General features: G+C 40.6%; 1 protein-coding gene across 4 annotated transcripts in view; it reads left to right on the forward strand.

Annotated features, from left to right (window-relative positions):
• DENND5B (DENN domain containing 5B) overlaps positions 1-24,898 on the forward strand; it is a 123,728-nt gene that overhangs the window by 79,491 nt on the left and 19,339 nt on the right. For 2 of the 4 annotated variants that reach the window (XM_070946883.1, XM_070946884.1), the window contains 9 exons: positions 2,200-2,736; positions 5,193-5,424; positions 7,461-7,611; positions 9,446-9,539; positions 11,884-11,994; positions 16,693-16,824; positions 17,868-18,020; positions 19,121-19,199; positions 20,842-20,923. In XM_070946883.1, coding sequence (XP_070802984.1) covers positions 2,200-2,736; positions 5,193-5,424; positions 7,461-7,611; positions 9,446-9,539; positions 11,884-11,994; positions 16,693-16,824; positions 17,868-18,020; positions 19,121-19,199; positions 20,842-20,923 — 1,571 coding nt within the window. The remainder of the gene's footprint in view (positions 1-2,199; positions 2,737-5,192; positions 5,425-7,460; positions 7,612-9,445; positions 9,540-11,883; positions 11,995-16,692; positions 16,825-17,867; positions 18,021-19,120; positions 19,200-20,841; positions 20,924-24,898) is intronic. The other 2 variants (XM_070946885.1, XM_070946886.1) reach the window with 1 other exon arrangement.

A 24,898-nucleotide genomic window follows, 5' to 3' on the forward strand; every position in this document is an offset into this window, starting at 1 on the left:
GGGTAAAGATTACAGCCTCTGTTTTAAGGAACTATTTGCACTTTAATTTGTAAAACCTTGCAGTTATTGATTTTTGCAGGAGCCAATCTGAGTCAGTCATTGGAACCAGAGTTTTAGTGGGTGGAAACTTCAATGGGTGGAAACTAATCAAGGAGAGAAGCAATTTAGAACTAAAGAGAAATTTCCTGACAGTTAGAACAATTAATCAGTGCAACAACTTGCCTCCAGAAGTTGTGAATGCTCCAACACTGGAAGTTTTTAAGAAGAGATTGGACAACCATTTGTCTGAAGTGCTGTAGGGTTTCCTGCCTGAGCAGGGGGTTGGACTAGAAGACCTCCAAGGTCCCTTCCAACTGTTCTGTTCTGTTCTGGTGACCGACTCAGATTCGATCCTGCACCATTATCCTGGAGTCACGTATATTTGCCTTCACTCCTTATTAATTTTTGTTGAAGCTGTTTTTATATCTACTGAGATGGCATCTTCTCAGATTAATATATACAAGACACATCACGTTAGGAAAACGCAGCCAGCATCACAAATAAGGGGAAGAAACTACAGGCTAAATTTAATAGTGGGCTTTTTAAAGCAGCTTTCCAGTCTTTAATGCAGGAATGCTAGGAAGTTCAATTCTACCTTCTTTTTCTTCCTTAAAACCAGATGCTACTTCAGGGGCTAAATATAAAACCACTTGTGCATTCGGGATAAAATTCTAACAGCTGGTCATCAGACATTGTTCAGGGTGCTACTCAGCCATCATATTGTCATGAGATGCTTTTAGAAAATATGATCTCTTCAGTTTTTCCTCTTGGTTCAAATCTCATTCCACGCTTTTAGAATATTAAGTAGGGTTTAACAAGCCTTTTAAGTGAACTCTTGCTAGATGGTAGTCTATTTGATCTGAAGGTGGAGAAAGAATTACAGTACTGCAGACAATTTCACCAGAGCACTTGCAAATGCATTGCCTTTCTCTATCCCAAATAAGTATGTTAATCCTAGAGAAATGAATTCCCCGTATAGCCTATCAAACAAAAATAACTTTTGGAATCTTTTGCTGTCTAATGATGTGTTTTAAAAGTATTTTTCAACATTTGCACATCATGATTAATCAAGTGTTGGTCTTTCGTTCAAGCTATAATCCTTTCCACTCTTCTTAGAAGCATGTTCGCAAAAATGGAGTTCTTTTAACATAACAATGAAACATCCATTCAGAGGCTAAAAAGAATGAGTTTGTCATTGCTTTTACAAATATGTAGGTCTGATGCTATCCTTTTTCAAGTATGCTTCAGATTTAAATTCAGAGGCTTGGCTGTTGGGGGAAATAAACTTAAAACAGGCATAATATAGTTCACTCTTCAGTCCCCAACACAGATTTATGCTTCAGAGAATATATCATGGTGACAGTTGGCTTTATTGTCAAGCAACAGCTTAGGCACGAAATTTTGGATTTTACTAGCAAAAAGCAAAGATTTCTTTTCTACTATACTTACAAACTGTACTTATAAACATGACCAAAGGGTATTGGGCTAAATTGAGCCTGTCAACAGAATAGCCCAGCATTGGTTCTAATCAATGAAACAGCTTAAATATATTTAATTTTTCATGTCCCCCAAGGATTTTCTAATAAACATTTTCCTTCCTACGTTCCAGGTTCATTTATTTTTCTAATTTGAGAGTAAGGCAGAATGTTTCCTTCTAGTTTATTTAGTAATGAAAACTGCTTGTCCCGTGGCACTTGTGTGTCATTCAGGGACACATGTGAACTAGAAACTTTGGCTTGTTCTTGGCTTCTGATTCCAGCTTGTTTAGAGAAGAACAAGCCAGAGCTCCTAATTAGTTGTACAGCTTAAATAAATCATAGTGATAAACAGGTTTATTTAGCTGCTTAGGCATAATGACTGACATGCTACTTATCCTTGAAAAGCTAACATTACAATACTGGATAACTGATATTTTCAGAGCCATACAATAATGTCTGCACTTCGCATACAAACACTGAAAGGTATTCCTTTTGTTCTTTTTTGGGGTTTTGCAATGATCCCCTAAGGTAAACCTTTGTTGAATATTGAATTTACTAATAGTATTTGCTTATCTGAACAAGAAGAAGATTTCATCCTATATCTACATATTCTATTCTCAATGTAAACCTATAAAAAATAAGCCTTCTCTGTTGTCAAAATGGATTATTTTCTCTTTTCCAGGCCAACCTCTGTTTTGTGGATATTGATAATCACTTCATTGAGCTACCAGAAGAGCTTCCTCAGTTTCCCAATAAACTGAATTTCATCCAGGAAATCTCAGAGGTTCTCCTTCAGTTTGGGGTTCCCCTTGAGGGCCGGCATCATTGTAGCGAGAGTGCGGCCAAGTTAAAAAACCTTGTCCTTAATGACTTGGCCAATGACAAAAAGAACGGAAACGTGCCCAGCAACACCATCAACGTCTACGAGCTGCTCAAAGGCAATGAGACAATCGCTCGCCTCCACGCTTTGGCCAAGAGGACAGGAGTGGCAGTAGACAAAATGGCGATTACTGCTTCTTTGGCAGAAAAAGAAACAGATGTTAAACGCCACTGTGATGAACAGGAACTGAAGGACTATAAGCTGAATGTCCAGCTCCGGGAGGTCTTTGCCAACCGCTTCACGCAGATGTTTTCCGATTACGAGGCTTTTGTCATTCAAGCGGCACAGGACAGGGAATCCTGGCTGACCAACAGGGAACAGATGCAAAATTTTGACAAAGTAAAAGAAGCCAAAATCTTTTTCTTCTAAGTAAGAGGTGGGGAATGATGGCCCCTTTATGACTTGAGGACTTCAACTCCCAGAATTCCTGAGCCAGCATGGCTGGCTCAGGAATTCTGGGAGTTGAAGTCCACAAGTCATAAAAGGGCCATTGTTCCTCACCCCTGTTCTAAGCTAATTTGAACCTTTATCTTTAGGATACTCAAAGCTCATTGTTGGCTCATATATAGTCAACCTTCCTCGAATTAAAAAGGATTCTAAGTAAGTCTGTGGAGATTCTCAGTCATCCAGGTCATGGTTGTCCCAAAGGTGCTTTTTTAAGAGGCAACTGGACTTTCTAGTTTTTCTTTGAAGACGTTTGTTTCTCATCCAAGAAACTTCTTCAGCAGCTTCTTGGATGAGAAGCAAAACATCTTCAAAGAAAAACTAGAAAGTCCAGTTGCCTCTTGAAAAAGCATCTTTGGAACGATTCTAAGTAAGGTTGACCCAGACCTTTGCCTTAAGTTTTTTATTAAAGACGTACTACAGGTAGTCCTCAACTTACAACCATTTGTTTAACAATAGTTACAATAGCACTGAAAAAAATGATCGGTACTTGCACATACAACTGTTTCAGCATCCCCACAGTCATGCAATCAAAGTTTGGGTGCTTGGCAACTAGGATACATTAATGACATAGTGTCCTGGGTTCGTGTGAACATCATTTATGACCTTCCCAGCCAGTTTATGACAAGCAAAGTCAATGGGGATTTGATGCTCTTAACTGTGGCAAAAAGGTTGTAAAATTAGGCATGACCAACTTTAACAACTGCCTTGCTTAGCAATGGAGATTCTGCTCCTAAATGTGTTGTATGTTGAGGACTACCTTTGTTGGTTGTTGGATACATGGATCAGATCGTCTAAATCAGTGTTTCTCAACCTTGGAAGCTTGAAGATGAGTGGACTTCAACTCCCAGAATCCCCCAGCCAGCAGCGCTGGCTGGGGGATTCTGGGAGTTGAAGTCCACCCATCTTCAAGCTTCCAAGGTTGAGAAACACTGGTCTAAATAATGTGACTTTGTCTAAGCTAATTTCAAGTACATAGTTTGCAAAAAAAGGTGAGAGGAACTGGATTGGAGTAGAAATTCAGTCACATTTCTCTAAACCAAAGCTGATATTGTTGATTTTTCACCCTTTTGAAATTCAGCATTAACATAAGCCTGTTGTTCCTGGTTCTACAACCCCCTCTTTTTTTTAATGAAATATTCCTATCCATGGGTGGAAAGGTCCGTGGGATTTGCAAAGAGGTGTAATTCTACCTCTTTGCAGGAAATACTTTTGTGACATTTTCCTGTGATCTGGTTAAGGCCTTCTTTTGTTAAGGTATTTAGCCCCAGGTATTTAGCTCCTAAGAAAGTTGTTTGTCTCTACCTGTGTACTGCCCATGATTGCAATCAGAGTGACAATGGAACAAGTTCACATGCTCTCATCCAATTAGCTTTTGAGGCAATTGAGTGGAGCATGTGTCCCTCCTCCTCCATTGTAGTCATGCTTTTTATAGCCCACCAAATAATGATATTGTGACTGATGTGAATGTAATTTACAAGGGAAATAACATGGGGAGATATCTCCTGTTTTTCATGTTCTTCCCTGAAATTTTATGTCTTCCTCATTCCAGATACAGTAGAACCTCTGGTCACAACTATAATTCGTTCCATAACTTTGGTTGCAAACTGCGTGAATGAGTTTTTAATGTTTTTAATTTTTAAATGTTTTTAATAATGATTTTTTAAAATGTATTGTGAGCCGCCCTGAGTCTTTGGAGAGGGGCGGCATATAAATTGAATTAATTAAAAAAAAATTAAAAAAAATTAAATTAAAAATTTCGTCGTGACCTGAACCTAATTTTGAAAATTTGGCACTTACAAAAAAAAAAAATGGTGTGGAAGGGGAAACCGGCCGTGAAAAAAATTTTTTTAATGAATTTTCTAGTCAGAACCCGATTTGGTTGTAGTCAGAAGCATTCGTGACCAGAGGTTCTACTGTAAATGGTGTTGTGAAGAGTTAAAGCAGATACAGTGGTATCTTGGTCCTCAACTGCTTTGAAAGTCATTGAATTTTGTCCCAGTACTCTTCGTTCGTTTGGTATTCAACGCACAAGCTAGAACTTGCTGTTGTCAGCTGCCTTATGACTTACTACATTATTCCATATGGGAAAAAATTGTTTGGTACTCATTCTTTTTGGTACTCATCATGCGTCCCGGAACCAATTAACGATGAGTATTGAGGTACCACTGTACTGATTGGTAGATTTCTCAGCTGTTTCCTGAATAATGAAATCCATCATTGATTTTTCCCTATTGCAATTATCGTTGGTTATTGGGTCTTTGCATATGAGCAAATAATGAAGCGACACAAGTACGTTTAATAATATAACTAGTTTTTTTTCATTTTGATTCCTCTTTCCCCCTCTGTAGGCTTCATTTCTTTCAGATCAACCAGAGCCCTACCTTCCTTTCCTCTCCCACTTCATCGAAACCCAAATGTTTGCAACATTCATTGACAATAAAATTATGTCCCAATGGGAGGAAAAAGATCCATTTCTGCGAGTGTTTGACTCTCGAATTGAAAAAATGAAACTCTATAATGTCAGGATTCCCTCATTAAGAACGTCGACGTATCAGAAATGCACTACATTAAAAGAAGCAGGTATCTGTAGATTTTCTACATGAAATGACTTATTTTAATAACAAGGAAAAAATAGTCTTATTGTTATTTGGAATTGTTTGAGTTAAGATATTAAGATTTTCACTAGTAATTCAGGAATAGTAAATTTCTTGGGGCTTTTGTATTCTGTAAAAGTATATTTAAGTCTCTTAAGTGAATCAAAAAATGCTCTGATGTCCGAATTGGGCCTTGTTTATTATTCTAACATACTTTCTGTTCATTCCCCTGTAAAATTTTCTAGTGTCTATCTGTCATTAGGAAAAGTTACTGCAACAAGTTTAAACCTAAAAGATCTAAAAATAGACAGAATAAATTCAACTTCGACTTTATTCTACACAGGAGCTGCTGTCGAACATCTAGGGCTGCAGAAGTGTGTGGCTAGTTCCAAATTTGGTGACCATTTTGGGGAGACGTTGGGAAGATTAAGGACAGAACTGAATATCTTACATCATTCAAGTTGAAACGGTGTCTTTTTAATCCAGGGATGGGAAATAAACATGGTTAGGGGCTCCAAGGGGTTAAATTAATTGCTTCCAGAAGCTAGCTATCAGTGATTACTGATTCTGCTAGCAATAGTGGTTAATCAATCGCAGTGTTTCTCAACTTCAGAAACATGAAGAGGTGTTGACTCTTAAGAGGTATTGATCAGCTGGGAAATTCTGGGAGTTGAAGTCCGCACTTTTTCACATTGCTGAGGTTGAGAAGCAATAGGTACTCTATTTTATGCCATGTGGAAGCTTCCAATTATGTTTCAAAGATACACAATCAAAAAGCACATTATAACAATTAACTATTGATAAACTGTGGCTTTTCTTAAAAGTATGATTCATATGGGAATATGATATTTTTTCTACAGCTCAGAGCTATTCTACATTGAGACAAGAACCTCTACCAAAGATCTCAAAATGCATGTTGTAGCTGAATTTTCACAAACTTCGGAAATTGCAATTTGAGACCTTATATGAGCTCAATAAAAGTTCATGCAACATACCAAAATTCTACTTTAAGCAAATGTTGGAGGGCAGTATACATTTAGGAGTACAATCACCATCTGGTTTAGCCATGATGGTGAAATCAAAGGGTTATGGGAGATTTCTTATGGGAGATTTCTTATTCTAAATAAATAGTACCTCAATAACTGACAGCCATAATTGATGGTTGAAGACTAAAAGAAATTTGAAATTTGATGATTTTTCAGCAGCCTCAATGTAGAAAAAGTTGCATTTAAATAATTGGCTTTGAAATTATTTCCCCTTACACATTGTCTTAATCTAAGGGGGTGACAGAATTGAAGTGACATCAAAGAGTAGCTCTAATTAGTTGAAGCTTTTTTTTATAACATAGATTGTGGATATTGAGGAATGATGTGGAATTTCTCTCTGTTGCGTAACTTTTAAGTTTATCTAAAGGAACTCTGTGAGAAATGACCTACACTTTGATTCCCCCGACTTCAAACTCTTGACCATCCAACAATCTTTAGCACGGCTTTTTATTTCTGTCTACAACCCCAGTGATTTGTCAGGAATTCCCTGCACTGTACTTTCCTTTTTTGCCATCTAGCCTTTCCAAACTCCGGAATAAGGGCATCCATTATTGCCTATTTTTTCATCTCTTCTGAATGAAATGGTAAAATAATTTCAGATGCAACAGCATCAGAGGTGGGTTTCAGCAGGTTCTGACCAGTTCTGGAGAACCGGTAGCGGAAATTTTGAGTAGTTCGGAGAACCAGTAGTAAAAATTCTGACTGGCCCCGCCCCCATCTATTCTCTGCCTCCCAAGTCCCAGCTGATCGGGAGGAAATGGGGATTTTGCAGTAACCTTCCCCTGGAGTGGGGTGGGAATGGAGATTTTACAGTATACTTCCCCTGCCATGCCCATCAAGCCACGCCCACAGAAACGGTAATAAAAAAAAATTGAAACCCATCACTGAACAGCATATGTGATACTGCTGTACGTAGGCAAGATTTCTCTATTTGAAACGCCTAAGCATTTCATATAACTTTGTCTATTGCTTTCAGCTCAGGCAATTGAACAACGGCTGATGAAGATGGACCACACTGCAATACATCCGCATTTGCTTGATATGAAGATAGGTCAAGGCAAATATGAGCAAGGTTTCTTCCCCAAACTTCAATCAGATGTGTTGGCAGCTGGGCCTATCAATAACAAGTAGGCAGTATAAAGCATTTAATAATCATAGTTTGTGTTTAGCAGTGTAATGATATATGCTGTTCCCTCTGTTTACTGGAAATATGGGTAGTCTCTTCCTTCCCCAAGCTCTTCCACCTGGTGCTTTCTAGATCAGACCTCAGGGACCACTAAATTCATAATTTTAAATCCCGCAGACCACTCATATTATTTTTTAAAAAAGATAAATAGTATTTAGTGCAATATAAAAAAAATGCAAATAATTTTTCTGTGGACCACCAAAATTTTCTCACGGACCACCAGTGGTCCACAGACTACCTGTTGGTGACCGCTGTTCTAGATATTGGCTGTATAACTTCCAAAATTCCCAGCCAACTATAATTACAGTTACAATATCAATACAGTTACAATATAAAATATAAAGGGCAGAGGTTTTAGGAAGACTATCTAATGTACTTTCTGTCAGTTTCCGGAAGAATATCCAGAAATGACCACGAGAGCATCCTCTGCCCTTATATAGGTCATAATAAGTAGCATAACTTATATACTGCCCTTATGTAGATCAGTACGGAAGCTTATCTTACAACTTTCTCCACTGGCCATTACATTCAAACCTTGCTAGTGTAACATTGCATGTTAACTGATAGATTTTCCAAGTTCAGTCCAATGTTAAAATTTCAAGACTTCCATTCTTATTCTTATGTTCCTCATTCTGATTAAAAAAAGCAATTTAATTAAGCAGGAGCTCACATCTTCATTTAGGGTTTTTTTCCTCCTCAATTGATTTCTAACTGCTAGTTAACTTGGAGTAATCAGAAATGATTGCTGCAAAATCGAAATGATTAAATAAGGCTTTTAATACGCTAATCTCAGCTAATTATCCTGTAATCCTTCGTAATTACCTATAAAAGAATTTAAGTATTGCATGTAGTGCAAGTTGGCAAAGCAATCAGGAACTATACATGAGATCACATAACCTACTATTGTGATTTATATTTTTCGTGTACTTTTGTAAGGAAAAAAAAATTCCTGTAAATGGAAATACTTCTGTGAGTGAAAAACCGAGATAGGGTTGGACTAGATCAGGGGTCGGCAACCTTAAACACTCAAAGAGACACAAAGGTCCTAACCAGAAGCCCCCATTCAATTCTGGAGCCAACCAGAAGTCCGGTTCCCCCACCATAGTCTCCTCTTAGCGCGGCGTCCTTTTTCCTCTGCCGACTGGAAGTCGGTTCCCCCACCATAGAGTCTTCTCCTAGCATGGCATCCTTTTTCCTCTGCCGACTGGAAGTCGGTTCCCCCACCATAGAGTCTCCTCCTAGTGCAGCATCCTTTTTCCTCTGCCAATTGGAAGTCGGTTCCCCCACCATAGAGTCTCCTCCTAGCACAGCATCTGTTTCCTCTACCTGTCCTAACCAAAGCTCTATCAGTTGTGGAGCCGACCAGCAACGGAACCGCAGCAGATGGATGAAAGAGCCACATGTGGCTCCAGAGCCGCGGGTTGCTGACCCCTGGTCTAGACCAGGGGTCTCCAACCTTGCCACTTTAAGCCTGGCGGACTTCAACTCCCAATTCTAGGAGTTGAAGTCCTCCAGGCTTAAAGTGTCCAAGGTTGGAGACCTCTGGTCTAAACAACCTTTGAGATTCTGTTAACTTTATGATTCCATTGGCTAGTATTTTCTGATTTATTTCCTTCACTTTTTTTTTTTCTGGTTCATAATGTGCCCTTCTGTGCAAATTCCCTTTCTGAGCTGTGAAGCTTGTGAATAAAAAGCATGTGGTTTCTATGACATGAGCAGGTGTGACATTGGTTACAGTTTGTTCTCACTGCTTCCTTTCTATTAAATGATTGTAGTCGGTGGGTGAGTCGCAGTACTACTGCCCAGCGGAGGAAAGATCGTATTCGACAACATTCGGAACACATTGCCCTGGACAATGAGTTAAGGGAGGTAAGCATTGAAGTTAAGAATTGATAAAGTCAGGGGTTTCCATAAGACTCAGTAATTTGTAGTTATATAATATTTTCCAAACTCTGCTTTAATCACTTAATAATGTGCCAGGAAGAACTTTTCATTCAGTTTTGTTGTGTGTGTGTGTGTGTGTGTGTGTGTGTGTGTGTGTGTGTGTGTGTGTGTATTTGACTATGTGTGCCATCAAGTCTGTTTTTTACTCCTGGCAACTGCCTAAACAAGTTCCTGCAGTTTTCTTGGCAAGATTTTTCAAAAGAGGTTTGCCATTGCCTTCTTCCTGGGGCTGAGAGAAAATGGCTGGCCCAAGGTTACCTAGGGGGCCTCATGCCTCATGTAGGACTAGAACTCGCCATCTCCCAGTTTCTGATACCCCTTGCCCCTCACCTCAGTATCTTCAAGCATAGAGTATCCTGCTGGGTGGCTATAGAGTAATTTCCCTCTGGCCTTGAGAAGGAGATGGAAGAAGAGAAATGGTTGCTCAGCCCTGGGCAAATAAATGGCTAAGAAAGAAGCTCAGAAGAACCCTGCTGTGTTGATCTTGCTATGGGTAAAATGGGGCCAGTGAAGGTTTCAGATAGACTTTCTGTCAGCGTTCCAGAAAAAATCCCAGCTCCAAGTAAAGACTCTGAAGCAAGCATTTTCAAAGTTCCATTTACTAGAATAGGTAAACTGGCACATCTGGGAAAACCCGAATCTGAGAGGTTCGGGTTTTCCCTCAGTAAATCAAAACTCCCAAAACCATCCCCTCATTCCTCAGTCGATCACATGCTCAAATCAACCACCGTCCCATCTTGAGACATCACTCCAACATCACTCCTTCTCCAGATGCAGGATCACCCTGACCTTGACCGACAGGAAGAATTCTATTATGTCTACAGACAACCCCTCTACTAAATCCCCCCTCCTACTTTCCCACACATGAGAAGATGGCAGCATGGAAGCGTCTGGCCTAATATGGCTTCCAAAACTGACACTTTCAGGATTCTGTTATGATACCTGAAGCAATGGGGTAACATTCCTGGAATCCCTGTGTTGTCCACCTCGCTTGCCTTTGAAGAGCTGAGACCATCTTCTCCATTCTTTCATCTCCTCTGTGTCTTTCCTCCTTCTGTCCTTCAATCCTTGTTGTCACCAGAGATTGCTGCAGGCCCATCTCTGACATTCTATCTACCTTCCCTTCTTTTCTTTTCTTGTCCTGCCCTTGGTCTCCTTAGCTGCTACCAACATTGCAATGTGTCATGTCCCACTAGTTCACTCACCGTTCCCTTCCATCCCATGCCTCCCCATAGTCATTATTGGTGTCCTTGGCTTCTTCCCACTCTTTTTTTTTTTTGAAAAGTTTTTTATTTTTTTAAACATAAAACATAAAATACATCTTTTTAGAGCAAGGATTTGATCTGGTATAGAGTAAATACAATTACTCACATTCCCTCAACCAGTTTTGTTCCAAATTTTATCTATTTACATCTTAAAGGCTTCTTCCCACTCTTATCTTCCCCCAAAATTACTTCTGCTCAGAACAATTGAGTTTCATCCCATATCGCTACAAAATAGTCCCACTTCATCCCATGGATGGACCAGAACACCCAAAATACATGTTTCAGTTTAGGCATAGCCTGTTCAGAACCAGTTTTCTCCCCGTATGGAACAGTTCATACATAGAATATTTGACATTATCCCTTTGCATTTTAAACTGTAACAATTCCAGAAATTTTGACAATGTTATTCAAAAATCATCTTTTTTAAAAAAAAAATCAAATTCAGTCAGGAATATTTGGAGGCTAAAGTACGCAAAACAATTTTGTGGTGCATTCTGAAAGTGCTCCTCACTAGTTTCCATAGGAAACTAAGTTAAACTAAATGAATACATAGATGTCATGTTATTTAAAGTAAGCTTAAATCGGGTTTACCAGTACAAGATATTTAATCTTATTATTGCAAGATCATATAATGGAAAAATGACCTGTTTATAGCTGAATTTGAAACCAGGAGATACATTCTTCCTTAAAACAAAAACCTGTCTGTAATTTTATTTTATTTGTCATTTTCTGACCTTCTTTTAAAGAATATCAATTATAACCACAAACTTTTCAAGCTGTTGTTCTTCTTTTAGGTGGAATGAGCTTAAAAAAGCATTGCTTTATGTTGATGTAAATGTCTTCATTTAATTTAATTTGTTTGTTTGTTTGTTTATCTGTGTTATATTTACTCCCTGCCTTCCCTTTGGGATGTTTTCCCTTGATTCACGTGCAGCATGCGCATTTCATCATTTTCTTTTTCTCTGTCTGCTGTTCTGCCATGGGTTCTGTTGGCCTCCTCCAAGCCATCAGAGGAGTTCTTGATTCGCCAGAACTTGATGGCATTCTGGGAGTGGGATCAGGGCCTGCCCCCTCCTTTACGGCCACCTAAAAAATCATTCTCTGAATGTTGCCTGGTACGTGGTGTTCTTTAATTTTGTTTCCACCCCAAGAGCTGCTTCCTTAATCACGCTAGCCACTGCTGTTTTATCTGGTTAGACCATCATCCACTCCTCAATGTCATTGAAAGTGTGGTTCTAATTGGGCAAGTAGTCCCCACAAGCACCAGAGATCCCTGTTTTATATCAGCATTGAGGTAAAGGTAGAGGTTCCCCTCACACATACTTGCTAGTCATTCCTGACTCTAGGGGGCGGTGCTCATCTCCGTTTCAAAGCCGAAGAGCCAACACTGTCCAAAGATGTCTCCGTGGTCATGCAGACAGCATGACTCAACGCCGAAGGCGCTGTTACCTTCCCACCAAAGGTGGTCCCTATTTTTCTACTTGCATTTTTTACGTGCTTTCGAAGTGCTAGATTGGCAGAAGCTGGGATAAGTAATGGGAGCTCACTCCGTTATGCGGCGCTGGAGATTCAAACCCCAGAACTGCCAACCTTTCTGATTGACAAGCTCAGCGTCTTAGCCACTGACAGTAGGACATTTATAGGAGACCATCAGATTCAGATTAATGAGCTGGTGAAAAATGAAAACTTGGACTTCGATAGTGTAGCTATTGGACTTTAGGCTCTAGTTTTAATGGTCTTACTAGGATGCCCTTTAGACACCTAAATGTATTACTTGGGACTATGCAAACAATTGTATATTTCAGAGACTGCCTCTCTTGAGGATCTCTACCTCTTCTGTTATGTTGGATAGGTTGGACTTTCTCCAGGTCCCCTCCATTCAGTGTCATTTGGCAGGACCTAGAAGGTGAGCCTCGTCCATAGCTGTGCTTACCACATGTAACAGGCTCTCCCCTGAGTTCTGTAAAGTCCTGACCCATCTTGCCTTCTGAAGGGACATTAAGGTCATGGATCCAATCTGGGTCAGTCACTTGGACCAGAGGTTTAATCTTCTGAGCTTTCAGATTCATTCTGGATACCCATCCTCATTAAGGTCATAGTTTTTTCCTCTCAAGCATTGGGGTGTGATGGGAAGTGATCTTAGTCTTTTTTGTTCTATTTTTTTTTTTAAAGAGAGTACCATTATGGTAGGGACACAGTGGCTCAGTGGCTAAGACACTGAACTTGTCGATTGAAAGGTCAGCAGTTCAGCAGTTCAAATCCCTAGTGCCGCGTAACGGGGTAAGCTCCCATTACTCTTCCCAGCTTCTGCCAACCTAGCAGTTTGAAAGCACGTAAAAAATGCAAGTAGAAAAAACAGGGACCACCTTTGGTAGGAAGGTAACAGCGTTCCGTGCGCCTTTGGCATGTAGTCATGCCAGCCACATGACCACGGAGACGTCTTCGGACAGTGCTGGCTCTTCAGCTTAGAAACGGAGATGAGCACCGCCCCCTAGAGTCAGGAACGACTAGCACATAGGTGTGAGGGGGAACCTTTACCTTTACCATTATAGTGCTTGATGGTATGCCAGGGTTGTAATCTTTGGTGTTTTTCTTATTTGTGTGTTTGTTAGTTGTCTAAGGTTGTTTTACATAATATAGATAGCATGCATTTTTTCAAATAAGAACATAGCATATTTTTCATAGTAAAAGTAAAACAGGCATTTTAAACTATGAGCCTGGCCAGACTAGTTTTCTCTAACTCTAATACCCTCCCTCTCTCCCTCTCCCTCTCCCTCTCCCTCTCCCTCTCCCTCTCCCTCCCTCTCTCTCTCTCTCTCTCTCCCTCCCTCCCTCCCTCCCTTCCTCTCTCTCTTTCTCATGTACACATATCTGTACACATACAAGTGTATGCCATCCTGATTAGCTCCACATACTTTAATTATCCTGATTATAATATCAGCTCTTTTTTGTGGTTGACTTTTTGCCTGCTGCTATTGCAACATCCTTGGTGATTTTTTGATGGGCTTTGGGCCCCTAGAATTGGACATCTGCATGTTCGCCAAAGTCTATCGCTCCCTGCCTCACTAGCTAGAAATTTCTCTACATCTAAATTTAATTAGATGTAGTCTTGTAAAGCAGTCCATAAAGAAAATATCACTGGGTGTTTATTCTCACTTATCCAATTAGAACCTTTCTTTGAATGGCCAGCACAAATTCCTTTCCTTTTCCTTTTTTTTCTTTTTCTTAATTTGTTCATTACAGTTCTCTTTTTCCCACTTAGTTGCTGCTTGATATATTCAGAATAATTTGGTGTGTGTGTGTAAACTATGGAATGCTGCTACAAAATTATGGATTATATAACATACCCTAAACTTAGGTGGAAGATGGAAGTTTTGAGCTTTCTCACTGTTGATCTTTACCATCATTCATTCAAAGATTTGGGTACTACCCTACTTCAAATGATTTACGGCAGTACAGTACAGTATATATACAGTATAGTACAGTGATGGCGAACCTTTTCGGCTCCAAGTGCCGAGTGCTGAAAAGGTGGTGCGAAAAGGCATGCATGCCCTGCTCAGGACTGCGCTCCAGGAAAGCCAAACTTCCGGGTTCTAGTGTGCATGTAATCAGCTGGACGGCGCACATGCATACACCAGTTTTCGGCCCTGCCGTGTGCGCAAACGACAGCCGATCATCGCATGCACGCCAGAAATCCAGAAGACCAACAGGCAAGGCCGAGCGTGCGGGGTGACATGGCTTCACGTGCTACAGGTTCGCCATCACAGGTATAGTACAACAATTAAAAAATCCTCATGAAATTAACATAAACATAATACAGTAATCAATTACAGAAGCAACTCAGGTCTACTGTTGGCACCACAGCTTATTGGAACAATTTTGGTTTTTACAATGTTGCCAAAAATCAACATGTCAATGTGTTCCATAACATGGAGGCCACTAGCGAGAAAGTGTCCTCCCTTCACTCTTTCTGAAGTGGAGATCCCAGCAATCCTTCTTGTGATGAATGCTCAGATCTGGCTTACTCTGGTCAGGAGAAATACTTCTATAGATAAATCTGCCTGAATATGTAGGACTTTTAAGGATAAAACTAGCACTTTGGACAGGGACTGGAGGCCTATTGGTAATCAACGCAGGGAATTCCACAAAGGTGTAACCTTACTTAACTTGTAACTTCCTGTTATTGGGCCCGTTGCAGTTGGAGAGTCGTTTTCGAGGGTGGCCCCATGTAAAGCATATTGCAGTAGCTGAAACATAAGGCACTGAGTACATGAATGACAGTTGCTAGGGCTTTCCAGTCCCAGGAAGCCTGCAATTGACATGCCAACTGAAGCCAGGTGAAAGCTTGCCCCTGTATGCAAAAAAATCTATTGGCTATATAAAATTCTGTTACTACAGATTAAATTGTTGTAAGACTCTCAGAGTCACTTTTAGTCACATGGGAGCCATATAAATTAGATTAATAAATAAATCCATGAAAACTGTAATACAGTTACAGTTTTAGTTTTAGGGCAGGGAAACCCCTTACAGGAGTTTCTGATAGCCCTACAGTAGTGTTGCCCATCCCTCTGTGTGTTATGTGTGTATGTATTTATTTATTTAGGGACATACAGAGGGGAGGAATCGACCATGAAGTTGATTCACGGTAGCAGCAGTGTACGTAATTCAAAGATCAGAAGGGATGAAGGAAGCCAGGAAAACTGGAGGATTTCAGCCCCTGTTGAAAAGATGTTCCTGTTCCCCAGAAATTATTTACTGAGGAGCAGGAGGTCTACTCTTTGAGAAGCATCACAGGGTCAACCTGGTCTATGTGTTTCTCCAACGCCGAAATATTGATTGATTAAATTTCTACACTTCCCCATCTCATCTGAGTGACTCTGGATGGTTTATAAATAAAACATAGAGTACTATAAAAAACAGATTAAAAACAAAATTAAAAACAAAATTAAGAGGTAATGGGAGTACCCTCAAGCAAGCAACCACTCCTAGGGTTGCATATCATTCTTAGGCCTCTCCCCATGCCAATGGGTAGAGCTTGTTCTTGACACTCTTCCAGAAAAGCAGAATTTTAGCCCTGCTTTCTGTTAAATTTGCTAATTGGGTATATATTGTATATATTAAGAGCCGAGGTGGCGCAGTGGTTAGAGTGCTGTACTGCAGCTACTTCAGTTGACTGCTAGTTCAGCAGATCAGCAGATCAACAGATCAAATCTCACCTGCTCAAGGTTGACTCAGCCTTCCATCCTTCCGAGGTGGGTAAAATGAGGACCCAGATTGTTGGGGGCAATATGCTGTTTAGTATACTGTTGATTGTTGTAAGCTGCCCAGAGTCCTCGGAGAGTGGGCGGCATAGAAATATGATTAATAATAATAATAATAATAATTCCTATAGATGTCCATGTTACTCTCTGAAACATGTTGCTTCTGCTTCCATGTAAATGCCTTACATGAAACAAGAAAAAAATCCCCTAAAGCAGAGGTCTTCAAACTTGGCAGCTTTAAGACTTGTGGACTTCAACTCCCAGAATTCTCCAGCCAGCTATGCTGGGAGTTGAAGTCCACAAGTCTTAAAGCTGCCAAGTTTGAAGACCTCTGCACTAAAGGATAGGGTTACTCATGATAATGCTCATAATAATACTCATTTGATAGGGTTCCTCATGATAACACCCTCTGCTGCCAGCTTCAAATTACGATGCATAGTTATTACATTTTGATACAAAGTGAATTAGGCAGTCAATATGAGATTAAGCAGGACAGTGGCTACCTGTACCAATTTTGGTGTTCATTCACGTTTTCTTTTCTTACTGGATTAGAAATACATGCAAGAAGCAAGGACCCTGGGGAAAAATCTCAGACAGCCCAAACTCTCTGATCTTTCTCCTGCTGTAATTGCTCAGACAAATTCGAAATTTGTAGAAGGTTTACTCAAAGAATGTCGAATGAAGGTAAGTTTGTTATATGTACGTGCACAGGCCAAACATCCATTTTATGAAGTTAGGGAGTCTCCCAACTCACAAATGCTTATTGATTTTGCTGCTCTAGGACTTTTAAGTTGAAGACCCTTCATAAATGGTCATTGTTCCACATTCCAGTGAGGTTTACTTGGTATAACAATGCAACTAAACAATTCAGTTGAAATTCACATGGACAGAAATCAAAGCCAAATAGGATTGATTTATTGTTATTTATTTATCTATTTATTTATTAAATTTATATTGCTGCCCATGGCGACTCAAGACGGCTTACAGAATATAAAAACCACATTTAAAAAGCAGTAAAATTAATAAAAAATAAAATAAATTAATGTAATAAAATCACCCCCCACCTCCCGCCCCAGCAACAGCAACAGCCGATCACATGAGCCATTTAATGGGCTCCATCCCGCTCTGGGTTCCCCAGGCCCGCTGGCAGTAACTCTTGAATGAATAGATCTGTATTGTCTGGTATACCTTTTTTTAGGGTGAGTTCCAAAATTTACATGTAAATTTACATCATAAAGAGAGAACAGGATCATCCATAAAACCACAGAAGATTAGGCATGAAAGCAGAAAACATTCAAAACATTAGAATAATAAATGGGTTATTTATGGTGGCGCAGTGGTTAGAGTGCAGTACTGCAGCTACTTCTGCTGATTGCTGGCTGCCTGTAATTTGGCAGTTCAAATCTCATCAGGCTCAAGGTTGACTCAGCCTTCCATCCTTCTGAGGTGAGTAAAATGAGGACCCAGATTGTTGGGGGCAATATGCTGACTCTGTAAATCGCTTAAAGAAGGCTGTAAAGCACTGTAAAGCGGTATATAAGTCTAAGTGCTATTGCTATTATTTCTGTCACTAAGAAAATAACATCATGATTCCAAGTGCATCTTCCTGTTGAGAGTTTTCGAAAGATAGGGTACTCTGTTTGACATAGTTGCCTCCTGACATTTCAGAAAAGGCAAAGCTGAGTTTAAGTTGAGGATTTTAAGCTTTGTAAATCACGTATTTGCAGACCAAACGTATGCTAGTAGAGAAGATGGGTCACGAAGCAGTGGAACTTGGCCATGGAGAGGCCAACATCACAGGGCTAGAAGAGAATACACTGATTGCTAGTCTTTGTGATTTGCTGGAAAGAATTTGGAGCCATGGATTACAGATCAAACAGGTTAGTGACTTGAAAACTCAAATATGTTCATCTTCTACATTACTTCCATACATTGCCTAAAACATTCATTGCTGAATAGCTCGACCCTCATCTTGGAAGAGACTTGGAAATGTTTGAACATTATTTCAACAGCTTCACTGGTCCAGAGTCAAATTATAATTAGTGATGATACCAAACTCCAAATCAGTAAATGCAATCTCCAAGCAATCTCATGTAAATTTTGACATGAGACTTCATGTTTTCTTACAATCTGGTATAGTTTAAATTCCATTAAAGCAGGGGTATCAAACTGGATTTCATCGTGGGCTGGATCACCATTCTAGTTCTCTGCAGGCTGGCCACGGGGTGGGGAGAATGGGGCGGACACCTCCTGCACCACACACACCCCACAACCTGTTTCATTAACAGAGGCACCGCAGGACGGTCCTTTGTTATTTCTAGGCCGGTCCCGTGGGCCAGATTTAAGCACTTGGATATACGTCCCCGCGGGCCTTGAGTTTGATACTTTGCATTAAAGAGAGATCCAATCTAGAATTAAGGAGAAATTTCCTGACAGGGATGCGGTAGCTAAGATGCTGAGCTTGTCGATCGAAAGGTTGGCAGTTCAGTGGTTTGAATCCCTAGTGCCACGTAACGGGGTGAGTTCCCGTTAACTTGTCCCAGCTTCTGCCAACCTAGCAGTTCGATAGTATGTATAAAATGCAAATAGAAAAAATAGGGACCACCTATGGTGGGAAGGTAATAGCGTTCCGTGCCCCTTTGGAGTTTAGTCATGCCGGCAATATGACCATGGAGACGTCTTCGGACAGCACTGGCTCTTTGGCTTTGAAACAGAGATGAGCACCGCCCCCTAGAGTCGGGAACGACTAGCACATATGTGCAATTTACCTTTCCTAACAGTGAGAGCAATTAATGGCTTGTCTCTGGAAGTTGTGGGTGCTCCATCATCACTGGAGGTTTTCAAGAAGAAACTGGACAGCTGTTTGTCCAGAATGGAATAGGGTCTCCTGCTTGAGCAGGGGGTTGGATTAGAATACCTCCAATGCCCCTTCCAACCCTGTTATTCTGTGTTCTAATTATCTGTTTATTCTTATAAAAAGGGGAAATCTGCATTGTGGTCCCATTTAATTCAGTACCAGGAAAGAGAAGAGAAGCAGGAGCAGCTTGCAGAATCTCCAGGTGAGGATTACAGATGTTTGTAGGGATAATGTTGCAAGAACTATTAGCAGGACTATTAAGAGACAAGGAAGGAGAAAGTAAATGACAACTCAGCCCTGAAAAGGACACAGCATTTGACAGAGACGCAGGGTTTTGGTTTTTTTTCCCAATCCTTTTCTAAAAAATAATTGCTCTTTGGTCTTGAAATGTTGGATCTAAACCAGGAGTGTCAAACTCAATTTCATTGAGGGCCTTATCGGGGTTGTGTTTGACCTGGGAGGGTGGAGTGGGCGTGGCTGGGATGGGGGTGGCCAGCTCAACATCACTCATGTCGGGGGTGCCTGTGGAGGCCCGAGCACTCTGCCAGAGAAAACGGGCTCCCAAGCTCCGTTTTGGGCTGTGACGGCCTCCTGCAACCCTCTGCCAGCAAAAACGGACCTCTGTTTTCACTAGCAGAGGCACCGCAAGCCAGTCCTTCACTGTTTCCAGGGTAGCCCTGCGGGCCAGATCTAAGCACCCCATGGGCCGGATCTGGCCCCCGGCCTTGAGTTTGACACCCCTGATCTAAACCATCTGATTTCTACTCAGCAATAAAATAATATCTTTAGGGGTAGTTGCATATTTATGTCCAAGGATGTAATGTCTCAGATGGTCTTGCACAATTGCAGCATTTTAATGTAATGTATATAATGAAATTAAATATGCTATTCTTATTGTAAGTCAGGGTGAATGATAATTTTAGTCAATCAAAAAAAATATGATTTAATAGCCCAAATCAAAGATTTACCCTATCTTTTTAAGGTACAAATATCCCTTTAAGCCGATTCGTTGGCATGTATTCATATTTTTAATGCTCTTCCTTGCTCTCTGATTAGGAAGGTACAAACATTTGTCAATTGTGGGAGAGTAAAACAAAAGTGAAAGATCTAAGGAATCAATGGGATTATATGACTGGAGTGAAAGTAAAGTCTTTCTTTTATTCCAGTCAGGAAGGACGAAAATTCTTTTCTCACCTGTTAAATTGTATAAATATTTAAGTCTTTATCTGGTCAGAATGGATAACTCTACACAAACTTATTGAGATCAGGGAGTGTTCTTATTTTACTGATAGGAAAAATATGAGATGTAAAAACTGATATCAAGTTATTTGTTTAGGTATAAGTTGCTTTTTTTCTATTTTAGGATTGTAAATTTACATTAAGACTTTTCTCAAGAATAAAATTTTTTCAGAATAAATTTAGTTTGGTGCCAACCTTTGGCTTGCCCTGCGTAACACAAAAGCTAAACTTAATTGGTCCTGGTTAGTATGTGGATAATGTTTATCTAGAACAGGAAAATAGACTGGAATGTCAAAGAGCATCATGGAACAAGGCAATGGTGACCTTCTTCAGTACTGATACCAAAAAAAACCCTACTTGTCAATGAAATCACCAAGCGTCAAGCTTGACTTGAAAATATAATTTTTGATGATATTCCCCTTAAACATTCAGACTTAGCTCTGGATTAAATAAAAGGGATAGCCAACTGCCACAGACAAGTAGAACATTCTTTCTATGACTTAATTCGGGTAGATTTCTCAAAGAGGTTTAATATTTTAGTAGATTTCTGTACTGAACATGTTACTAATAAATTAATGAATCTTCTCCTTGCTGCCACTCTACAGTTGCTGTCGGACCAGAAAGAAGGAAATCTGACACGGGTCTTATGTTACCTACTCTAAGAGTTTCACTTATCAGTGATATGAGGTAGGACATTTAATTCCTAAAACTTGGGTTTTAAAGATTTATGCTTCAAATGAAAAAAAAGGGGGGGCTACTCTATGCATCAGAGCTTTCTGACTGTCAAACACAGGTTACCGTGGAGGGTTTTGTGAGTCTGAATAAAAATAATATGAGAAAGACGGGAGGCAGAATTCTTCCTTTCAAGAAATGTGTAAATTGGACATTAATGATTTACTAGGCTGGGACAACAGTTCAGATCTCCAGTTAATCATGGAGGAACCTAGGCCATTCATCACATCTCTTGTTAGTGTAGTTTATGGATGTTGCCTTTAGGCCCTTGAAAGAAGAAATAATCTATCATCATTATTACAAGTAGTTCTTGATTTAGGACCGGTCGCATAACTAATGACTACAACTATTCACTTAATGATCTCAGCCAAAAATGTTGTAAAATCAGATCACATGGGTGCCTCGACTTATAACCGTAACAACTTAAGACTGTAAATCCGGTCCCAATTACAGTCATAAATTGAGGATTATCTGTATTATCATCCCATTTCAATCTACTCCAGAATAAACTTCTCTTGAGCTGCTTTCCAAATGCTTCAACAATCTGCAAGTTGTTTGCAGGTAACACCTCTAAATGAACTATGTCACCTCCCCAGTGTTTCTTTGGGCATATTCTGGGGTCTTTTAAGGTTAACTGGTAGCCAATCAAGAATTATTTTTCTACAGTGTTGATCTGTTCATTGTGTAATATGGCTGGCCCATTGCCATTTCTGGAGGTCTACCTGCTTTATTGCGATGCATACTCCTGTCTGATTGTGGATATGTATGTGTCTTAATGTATACGTTTTGCATGTGTGCACGAGTGTGCATGAAGATTTCCATTCTATGTATTTTGAGCTACAAAACTATTCAGTTCATTTGAAAAAACCCAAACTTCATATCCCCTTTGTCTCTAAAACAATATTCAGTTTCAGTTTAGCTCTACCAAAAGCTACTCATGACCCAGATCCAAAGTTACGATGGTCACGTGACTGCATTTTGGGTGCTCAGCTATTGGCCTACATGCACTGACAATCTCAATTATACAGTTGTAAATCGAGGATTACCTGTAATTGTCGAGTTCTATGAGAAAGCACATGTGCACTGATTTCAATCATCTAGATCAGGGGTGTCAAACTCAAGGCCCGCGGGGCCGGCCTGGAAATGGCAAAGGACCAGCCCATGGTGCCTCTGGCAGCAAAAACAGGGTATGGGGGGCTATGTGCGCCCCGCTGTGCCCCGTTTTCAGCCAGGATGGCCTCCTGTAGCACTCTGCCGGCCAAAATGGGGCACCAGGGGGCTATGCGGGGAGCCCTCCACATGGGGCACCAGGGTGCTGCAGGAAGCCATCCAGGCTGAAAACGCAGGCCCGTCACACCCTGTTTTGGCTGGCAAAGTGCTGCAGGAGGCGTCCATCCCTTCTCTTCTCTCTCCCCCTCCCCACCCCATAGAGGAGAACTACAAAGCTGATCCGGCCCTCAAAAAAAATCCAGTTTGACACCCCTGATCTAGATCCAAGCCAATGCCCAGGACAGGGTATTTAAAGCATCCTTGCAAAAAGCCCGAACATGATTATTCCTTCCCAGATTATAGTGCCCTACCGAGCTGCAGCATAATAGAGTTATCATTTGCTGGGTCTGATCTGCTTCCCAGCCTCATTGCTTTGAACATATTTATGCTTACAGTAGAGAAAGCAGAAAACCAGGAACGAAGCTTTTAGCTTTTTGATCTGAGGCTGCCAGGCTTCTCCTGGGTGCTGCTAATATTATTTATTCTCCCGTTGTCGGTTCGCTTGCTTCCATTTTCCTCGGTAGTGTCAGGAAGATGATTGATGTCATCAAAGCTGTGCTTTAAATGGAACTCACCATCAAAGATCGAGGAGTGGGAAGTTTCAGCTTTGATGTCGTCCCTATCAAAAGACTTTAAATAGTTACAAGTGAGTGTTTTTCATCACGAAGGGTACAAATAATGTGCTTGTCATATTTCTCAAGGACTTTTGATCACATGCCTGGCTGTGCGGTGTTTGTAGCCCCAAGAGCTGCTTGTCAAAGAAAGACCGTGTCCCCCCCCCCCAAAAAAGAGAGGGGGGTTGCTTTGCAGGGAATCTTGCAAGCACTAGAAGCAAGTCTTGTTTTATAGCAGTTGTTCGGATGGTTGTGTGAGTCACAGCTCAAAGAGAGGAGCTGTGGGAGTTGCTAACAAAGAACAAAAGGAGTTGGGAGAGGATTATCTTCACTCTTAAAATGGCTGGATGAATCAGAAGGGCTCATTTTACCTCTTAATTTCATGCAAGCAGTGGGGGAACCACACTTAGCATTGTTATTGTGTGCAAAAACTGATGAACGAAGGTTGGGATATGCTAATGAAGTGTTGACAGCAGCACTATTTCCAGTGCAGCAGCAAGCAAGCTCTGCAGTATTTTTTTAAGTTTCCATACGTTGTAATGAATTGCAGCTGGGTGGCACACGGCGGAGCCCACTTTTGCTACAACAGTGCAGCAATTGCTGCAGGAATGGGGGCAGGGCTGGCATAGGGAGGTGCTAGGGAGGACATTTCTTCCAAGCAGCACATATTCACTGCACCATCCCTTTTCCCTTTGCTTGCTTGGCCTAAGAAGGGGAATTGGGAGAAGGCGCAAAGAACCGGAATTGCAGGATCCACTCTGTCAAAATGAGCTCGTTTTTTGACTCTTTGGAGCCTTGGACTGCTACCCACAACTGTGCTTGGTTTGCTTGCTTAGCATAACTCTTTTCGGTGTGTCACTTATCAAATCTGGGAGCCTTCCTAAATATGCAGTTTTCAGATCATACTTCTCCAACTACAGGGCCATGACTGAGATTCTGGGAACTTGAGGTTCACAGACTCTGGGGTTCCTCTATAATTTGCTGTTTAGATGTTACTTTTGAGTGTGAGAGAAAGCATAAGTTTTGCATATATCGGTGGGTTTTGCATATATTTCATTGACTGATTTGTTTCATTTTCTTCATTTCAATTTGCTTTCTGGCCTTCTTTGTTTTTTTGGAATGATCTCCCCAGCACGCTATACAAAGATTAAGCATGGTCTTTAAACTGAAAACAGTTGCACGGGGCCAGTGACCAAGCTTCTGCAGCTTGCTAAGATACTCTTTCCCTTTCCATAATTTATTTATTATATTTTACTCTGCCTTTATTATTTTTAATAACTCAAGATGGCCAACAACTCCTTCCTCCCCCTTGTTATCTCCATAACAACAACTCTGGGAGGTGGGTTGGGCTGAGAGAGAGAGAGATTGGCCCAAAGCCACCCAGATGGTTTTCATGCCTATGGCAGCGCTAAAACTCACAGTCTCCTGGTTTCTAGGCCAGCACCTTTACCGCTACACCAAAGTAGCTCTACTGTACTAATGTGAATGATGCAGGATCAGCTATATGAACACTGAAGGGCCCTCCTTATTCACATTATTGTAAGAAAGAAATGTGCTGGTTTGGAAGAACAATACTTGTTTGGAAGATTACACTAAGTCAGCTAAATTACATCCTGGGTAATATATATATCTTCTGAAGAACCTAGCTGTCAAGAATGTAAGGACATCCATATGGAACCAGAAGTTAAAGGAAGCCATAAATCTACGCATCAGCAGATACAGAACTAAGGAGGATGTTTAGCTAAAATTATCTCATGTACTATAAATTAGGGCAGGAATTTAGTAATTAGGAAATGACAATTATCATGTAACGGATGTATGTTAACCATATATGGAAAACTGCTGTGCTAGCAAAATCCTTTGTCTTGAGAAAGTATAAAACAGGGGTATTAGATCTCTTTCCTTTGTTCAGATAGCAAGAACCAATTTGCCTCTGAACCTTTGCGCAATAAAAACTGTCTCTGGCTGACCCAGGAATGTTGTTTGGTCTCTTCATTCTACAACAGTACCAAAGGGATGATAATTCATTCTGAGAACTCCCAAGTAG

Source organism: Pituophis catenifer, unplaced genomic scaffold (assembly GCF_029215685.1).
Source record: "Pituophis catenifer annectens isolate HBS135680 unplaced genomic scaffold, rPitCat1.0.hap2 SCAF_7, whole genome shotgun sequence".
NCBI classification, from domain to species: Eukaryota; Metazoa; Chordata; class Lepidosauria; order Squamata; family Colubridae; genus Pituophis; species Pituophis catenifer.